General features: G+C 35.3%; 1 protein-coding gene across 1 annotated transcript; it reads left to right on the top strand.

The window, feature by feature from the left end:
- Positions 1-3,315: 3,315 nt before the first annotated feature.
- On the top strand, positions 3,316-8,711 carry LOC117321170 (period circadian protein-like; the record flags this gene model as incomplete). Its single annotated transcript, XM_033875636.1, is given in 5 exon segments — positions 3,316-3,443; positions 5,122-5,233; positions 7,118-7,216; positions 7,905-8,030; positions 8,679-8,711. Coding segments are annotated over 4 exon segments (370 nt in total), but the record flags the coding sequence as incomplete, so codon positions are not given.
- Positions 8,712-8,717: the final 6 nt, after the last annotated feature.

Genomic DNA, 8,717 nt, shown 5'->3' with positions numbered 1-8,717 from the left:
ATCAACCTTCCCATGGTCTCCATCAACCTTCCCATGGTCTTCATCACATCAACCTTCCCATGGTCTTCATCACATCAACCTTCCCATGGTCTTCATCAACCTTCCTATGGTCTTCATCAATCTTCCCATGTTCTTCATCACATCAACCTCCCATGGACTTCATCAACCTTCCCATGGTCTTCATCAACCTTCCCATGTTCTTCATCACATCAACCTTCCCATGGTCTTCATCAACCTTCCTATGGTCTTCATCAACCTTCCCATGTTCTTCATCACATCAACCTTCCCATGGTCTTCATCAAACTTCCCTGGTCTTCATCAACCTTCCCTGGTCTTCATCACATCAACCTTCCCATGGTCTTCATCAAACTTCCCATGGTCTTCATCAACCTTCCCATGGTCTTCATCAGGCTTCCAATAGTCTTCATCAATTTTCCCATGGTCTTCATCAACCTTCCCATGGTCTTCATCAACCTTCCCATGGCCTTCATCACATCAACCTTCCCATGGTCTTCATCAACCTTCCAATAGTCTTCATCAACCTTCCCATGGTCTTCATCAACCTTCCCATGGCCTTCATCACATCAACCTTCCCATGGTCTTCATCAACCTTCCAATAGTCTCCATCAACCTTCCCATGGTCTTCATCACATCAACCTTCCCATGGTCTTCATCACATCAACCTTCCCATGGTCTTCATCAACCTTCCCATGGTCTTCGTCAACCTTCCCATGGCCTTCATCACATCAACCTTCCCATGGTCTTCATCAACCTTCCAATAGTCTCCATCAACCTTCCCATGGTCTTCATCACATCAACCTTCCCATGGTCTTCATCACATCAACCTTCCCATGGTCTTCATCAACCTTCCCATGGTCTTCGTCAACCTTCCCATGTTCTTCATCACATCAACATCCCATGGTCTTCATCAACCTTCCGATGGTCTTCATCAATCTTCCCATGTTCTTCATCACATCAACATCCCATGGTCTTCATCAACCTTCCGATGGTCTTCATCAACCTTCCCATGTTCTTCATCACATCAACCTTCCCATGGTCTTCATCAACCTTCCTATGGTCTTCATCAACCTTCCCATGTTCTTCATCACATCAACCTTCCCATGGTCTTCATCAAACTTCCCTGGTCTTCATCAACCATCCCTGGTCTTCATCACATCAACCTTCCCATGGTCTTCATCAAACTTCCCATGGTCTTCATCAACCTTCCCATGGTCTTCATCAGGCTTCCAATAGTCTTCATCAATTTTCCCATGGTCTTCATCAACCTTCCCATGGTCTTCATCAACCTTCCCATGGTCTTCATCACATCAACCTTCCCATGGTCTTCATCAACCTTCCAATAGTCTTCATCAACCTTCCCATGGTCTTCATCAACCTTCCCATGGCCTTCATCACATCAACCTTCCCATGGTCTTCATCAACCTTCCCATAGTCTTCATCAACCTTCCCATGGTCTTCATCAACCTCCCATGGTCTTCATCAACCTTCCCATGGTCTTCATCAACCTTCCCATGGTCTTCATCACATCAACCTTCCCATGGTTTTCATCACATCAACCTTCCCATGGTCTTCATCAGGCTTCCAATAGTCTTCATCAATTTTCCCATGGTCTTCATCAACCTTCCCATGGTCTTCATCAACCTTCCCATGGTCTTCATCACATCAACCTTCCCATGGTCTTCATCAACCTTCCAATAGTCTTCATCAACCTTCCCATGGTCTTCATCAACCTTCCCATGGCCTTCATCACATCAACCTTCCCATGGTCTTCATCAACCTTCCCATAGTCTTCATCAACCTTCCCATGGTCTTCATCAACCTCCCATGGTCTTCATCAACCTTCCCATGGTCTTCATCAACCTTCCCATGGTCTTCATCAACCTTCCCATGGTCTTCATCACATCAACCTTCCCATGGTTTTCATCACATCAACCTTCCCATGGTTTTCATCACATCAACCTTCCCATGGTCTTCATCAGCCTTCAGCTCACGTTTTCTGACAGCTGTCGACATTAGCTTCGGAAATCGTGATGATATTGGGAACAAGTCTTTGAATATAGAATCAATAATAACGTGTTCACACTGATGTAGGTGAGTCAGGGATGTTGATATTAAAATGAAAAAATAAATTTAATCATACAGCTTAGTTGTAAACTGTCTATGCTGGTTACGTTGTAAATAAAGATAGAGGCACATTTAGGGGTCTGATGTTAAAGAGTCTTTATGTCTGAGTTCTAAATATTTGGAGTGTATCCGATAGACTTGGTCAGTTAAAGTGATGGATGATTAAAGACAACACATATGCAATATACATGTAGGTGAAATTGCGATGTCTCCAGTTCTGATAGGGTCTTTAATATTATTAGCCTGGCATGAAAACAAATCGGAGTTTTCCCCCATAAGTATGTAAACAGTCAGTGGGAAAATCTAAACTCAATGTTGTCGACCAGAAATTTTATAATTTTAACCATTAATTATTCGTCGGTAAATATGTATTTAACAACCATGCATGTGCTTGTAACGTCGTACGCCTTTCTTGGGGGGAAACCTCTTACATGTAAACAGAACAATACAACGAATGCATTCCTTATTTTTAGAATGGGAAGTGGTAATGTTAATGTTTAGATTGAAACAAAAATTCAATGTTTTGATATGAGAGTCATTTTTGAGGATCATGTGTTAAGGATCAAAAGATGTTTAGAGTACTTAAAAATCCCTATTCTATTAATTCCATTCCATTTGTTATATTAGTATTGGCAATGGTTTGATTATGAGGTATATCAGTAAAGATGTATATTAGATAAATGTATGTATATGCAAAAAATTCCTAATATGAAATATGTCAACATGTATGTACTTTACATATTGATGTTTTGCCTTATAAATGAGATATATCTGTATAGATGTATGAAATGTAACGTCCTGAAATTAGGTCGCCATTAAACACTGTCACAATAGACTATTAGACTCATGGTAAAACAACTTATATCGCAATAGATGATTAAACTTATTTATTAATTTGCGATATCTCTGTTACTTTTGAAAATGTCTTTAATTTGACCAGCCGCACATGAACATAAACTCGAGCAAGAGATTAAGGAGCATGGTACACCATTTTAGACACAGTGCACACTTTAATGGTTTATGTATCAAAACGGATAAGATACCTAAGTCTCTTATACTTTGTACAGAAATATTTCTTCGTGAAAACTTATTTACTATTGACGATAATACTGGAATAGGAGTTACTCACCATGTTTACTAACAATTTAAAAGTCCAAATCTATGACACATGTTGTTACATACATTCACCAAACAATTGATTGTGCCTGCGAGCATTTTCTCCGCTAGGTATTTAAACCGGAGTACACATCATAGGTACTATACAGTCAACGAGCACTGCTGCAATCATACAACAGAAGGTAAGCGAATCTATTTTCACTTTCAACGTTGCTTCAACATATTTTCATCAATAAAAAAACTCTGGTTAGAAATTAATTAGAAAATTAACAATATTTTTTTGATGACTAGCGATTTTTAATTATTACAGGATTCTATTGATTTTTTACGTTTATATAAACAGGGGTGATATCGAGATATCATTTGACACGAAGGCGTGTCTTTATTTAACGATGGACTAACTTCACTCAGACAACTTTGGTGAGACGGAGGTTAAAATATGTTTGTTTTGGAAAAGGAGATTAATTTATGTTTGAGAATGAGGTTAATTTTTGTTCGTTTTTGAGAGGAAGGTTAATTTTTGTTCGTTTTGGAGAAAAGAGGATGGTTAGTTTTGTTCATTTTCGAAAAAAAGGTTCATTTTTGTTCGTTTTGGAGAATGAGGTTAATACTTGTTCGCTTTGAAGGGGGAGGTTAACAATTTTCAATATCGACAGTTTATCCTATCCTGTTTATTTTATTTGCTAACATCTATTTGTAGCTTTTTACTGTTGCACATGAATAGCACGCTCTGTCTCTTCTATGCTTTGGATACAAATTAAGGAAATCGATTCATGTTCTAAAAGAAGAAAATATGATCTTTTGATGAAAATAAATTATCTGATTCAAATATGATGACTTCGATAATAGAGATACGGTAGGTTATACTATAATACATGTTTTCTGTAATTACACGTTGATAAGTTATACTATAATAGATGTTTTCTGTAATTACACGTTGATTAGTTATACTATAAAACATGTTTTCTGTAATTACACGTTGATTAGTGATACTATAATACATGTTTTCTGTAATTACACGTTGATTAGTTATACTATAATACATGTTTTCTGTAATTACACGTTGATTAGTTATACTATAATACATGTTTTCTGTAATTACACATTGATTAGTTATACTATTATACATGTTTTCTGTAATTACACGTTGATTAGTTATACTATAATACATGTTTTCTGTAATTACACGTTGATTAGTTATACTATTATACATGTTTTCTGTAATTACACGTTGATTAGTTATACTTTTATACATGTTTTCTGTAATTACACGTTGATTAGTTATACTATAAAACATGTTTTCTGTAATTACACGTTGATTAGTTATACTATTATACATGTTTTCTGTAATTACACATTGATTAGTTATACTATTATACATGTTTTCTGTAATTACACATTGATTAGTTATACTATAATACATGTTTTCTGTAATTACACGTTGATTAGTGATACTATAATACATGTTTTCTGTAATTACACGTTGATTAGTTATACTATTATACATGTTTTCTGTAATTACACATTGATTAGTTATACTATTATACATGTTTTCTGTAATTACACGTTGATTAGTTATACTATTATACATGTTTTCTGTAATTACACGTTAATTAGTTATACTTTTATACATGTTTTCTGTAATTACACGTTGATTAGTTATACTATAATACATGTTTTCTGTAATTACACATTGATTAGTTATACTATTATACATGTTTTCTGTAATTACACATTGATTAGTTATACTATTATACATGTTTTCTGTAATTACACGTTGATTAGTTATACTATTATACATGTTTTCTGTAATTACACGTTGTTTGGGTTCGTTACACTATACCTGTTTCCTATACGTAGATGATGTTCCCCATTCTGTTCCTATTCACGGTCGCCGTAGACTTGGCGGTCTCCATCCAACAGGCCACTATAACAGCTGTTCCCCCCAATGGACTTCAGTTTGAAATACCAGGTAGGACGACTGATAATATTGATTTATGAAATATTTGCGCTTTCTTCTACATTAAAATACTCGCTTAAGAAAATAAAATAAAAGATAATAAAGAGAGTGAATGGTTTATCAAATAAACAATTACACGTATATTTGCTGAAGCCTGAGGTTTGGTTTTGAAAATGCTTCCCGTCATGAATCCCCTCGGTCTTTTTTTTTTTTTTTTATCTTATCAAGTAGGAAAAAATCTTAGCAATTAACCATTTCACAATAATTTGAATAAATAGATTAGTTTAAAAACATCAAACAACGGCTTTTATGATTGATAATTATGACTCAAACATCAGAATAAGATACATGTATATAAGTCATTGTTCCTGTGGCTATTACAATAAATTGGATGAAGCCATAAGGTTTCCTGAGATTACAGTACTTAACGTATTCGTTTTATTGTCAATTATGAAAATCCTTTTGAGATATATATACAGCATTGTAGTTTTTTGTTTTTGTTTGTTTTTTGTTTGTGGTTTTTTTGTAGAGTATATATCAATATAAGCATTAAACTGTCTTCTTTGGAGTTATTGTCCTATAATTTCCACAGCATTGCAGACAAATTAATCATAACGAGCGATTATATTTCCGTTTTGAATTATTTTTTTATGTTCAACATCTAACAATGTTATCACATTCCGAATTCCAACTCGCTCTGTCAGTGGGACTTTTTCTTGCGATGTAACAAGTAAAAGCGACCGTTTCCGACAAAAATATAGTTCATGGAAATAAACATGAAATCATCAATTTATTTTGAACTTTTAACATCAATATATTCACCGTGAGGATGTACATCTTTTATATAACATAACCACATAAAATGGTTGCGAGATACATTGATCAATCTGGTCTTTTTAATCCAGTAGCACGTATTTTCGTGACGTCAAAAATACACCTAATAGAGTGACGTCAGACCAAACGACGTCATGAATATTGTTCTTCACATCACTACACCAATGGGAGTTAAGGGGAATTCTAACACGATTCGTTTGCAACGCGTGTTTTGATTGGTTACGGACTGACTTCTAATCTGCGATAGAACCATGACATATCGTGTTAAGCCACGCCCCGTTTCTAATCAAAACAATATGGCCTCAAGTTCGTAGCGAAATTCAACACTCTGCACCATTTTTATGATTGATGACCCGTGATATTGGAATCGAAAGTGAAGAAATCGAATAGAATGAATTAACTTAATGAATTTAACAAAAATTGTTACCTTTATTCTTACCGTCATTTATTGATTGAAACTTTCATTTCGTCCGTGTGTAAGCATCTAAGGTCAAGTAAAATCCGAAATGAAATGGAACAAGTGCACACAACTTCACATAACGGTTGAGCCTGTAGAAAACACATCAACCCTGACTTTGTTAAAATGCACATGTCGTTAAGCATGCTGCGTAAATCCAAATATGTCTTTAAATCTTCGGAAACAGGACTTTCACAACAATCCAAATACCCCGCTTCGTTAACATACAGACCGAGCTCTCGCCAGTATGGGCGTGTCCAATTGACCGACTTTGAAAGCTTCTCTCTGATTGGTCAATCCGCCACAGTATGACACGTCACTAGCGGAGGTCACAGAGTACTTAACAGCGTACTTGTAGCGCTGTAAAACAATGTTTCTAAATATATGCGATAGTAAACGTGTTAGAATGGGGATAGTACGTTGTTTTTCGTGGCTATACTGGCGATTAGAACATGAAATTTGGTTTAAACTCTCGACCTATCGGTCTCGAGTTCAAACCAAATTTCATGTTCTAATCGCCAGTATAGCCACGAAAAACAACTTACTATCCCCTAATTATATGATAACTTTCTTCTTTGTACAGTATTATTGTCCATTAATTGTAGATGAAGGGTTCTCTTTGGTGGCTCTTCACTTCAGCATCAACAAACCGGTGATCAACACACAAGCTGGGGATGTGAATGTGGATATCACAACTCCAACCAGTAAGTTATAATATAAGTACATGTAAACATTGAATATTGAGGGAAACAAATCAAGATTGTTCAGATGGAAATGTGGATATCACAACTCCAACCAGTAAGTTATATAAATGTAAACATCGAATATTCAGAGAAACAAATGATAACAAATCAATATAGTCCAGATGGAAATGTATCTTATCTGACATAACCCCTTGTTGTAAAGGGTCACTACACTTAACATGTGTTATGAACAAACGTGTAAAACAAGCACGTGTCTGATCTGGGATTAGTTGAAGGTCCCAATTTTGACGTCATTGAGGAGAACTGAATATTCACCATTTTTTCATAAATCAATCTGATGAAGCGATGTGCTATGAACTATGAACTATGAACTATACCGAATATTTAATTCGTTCTGACGTCATATAACTTTGAGACACTAGTTTTTATTTTATCCCGAAAAGTGGGGAAAATCCAAAATTATTAAACACGCTTTACAACTCTCATATGAAATGGAAACCCATGCAAGATCCCCTGTAACGCTGATCGAGTCAAGTGTTATAATGAAACGCCCCATTTTTGCTCGTGGCCATTATGCCTCTATTAGGTTTTAGAAATTTTAGATTTGGAACAATCATTGATGCTGTATAGCACATGTGCAATATGGGAAACGATTTACTGTTATATGAAGACGATTTTCAATTCACAGATGGCGTTTTTGTGTACACGACTAGTAGATTTACCGTGAATACCGGGGACGTCGTCAACTACTGGGTTTACGGTATCAAGAATAAACAAGGGGAGCAGAAACTGAATCTTTCCTACACCATACCAGGTAGAGTATAGTATTTATATACAGTTCCTCAATCATACCTGATAGAATAAAGTATTGTACAACATTGTTAATAAGTTAATTAATCATACCGGATGGAATTTAAATAGTGAAATATTGTAAATACTGTTCCTACAAATGTGCATCAAAACTTTATAGCATTTTTGCCAGTGAAATATATTTATCAAACTAATAAAACTTATATTTTCGAAAAAGCTATTCGTTTTTGACCAATATGAGCAAACCTTTGTATTTACACTGTACCTCATTTAAACTTGCCGATTTTCCCAATCGAAGCGAACATGGATAAATGTGTAAATATACTTCGTACATCATATCAGTTAGAGTAAAGTATTGTGTATAGTACAATATTGTAAAAACAATTCCTACAGCATACCAGGTAGAGTTAAGTATAAAAAATGTATTGTATATAGTACAATATATATTGAAGATACAATTCCATACCAGATATACTAGAAATATACAACAGTTGTATACTACCCTATATCACTGAATCACCAGGTGTATCGTTATCTGCGATTGTTTTCCCATTTGCGCAACATGATGTTTTTTTATTATTATTTTGCACGTGTTATTTTTCTGCATGTAATTTTTGAGAATTTCAATAAAAGTCTATTTTATATAATACAGGCTCAGGGAACGGAAATGGAACAGGTTCAGGAAATGGAA

The sequence above is a fragment of the Pecten maximus genome, unplaced genomic scaffold (assembly GCF_902652985.1).
Source record: "Pecten maximus unplaced genomic scaffold, xPecMax1.1, whole genome shotgun sequence".
In the NCBI taxonomy this organism is placed as follows: domain Eukaryota; kingdom Metazoa; phylum Mollusca; class Bivalvia; order Pectinida; family Pectinidae; genus Pecten; species Pecten maximus.
This window is presented reverse-complemented; position numbering and strand designations above follow the sequence as displayed.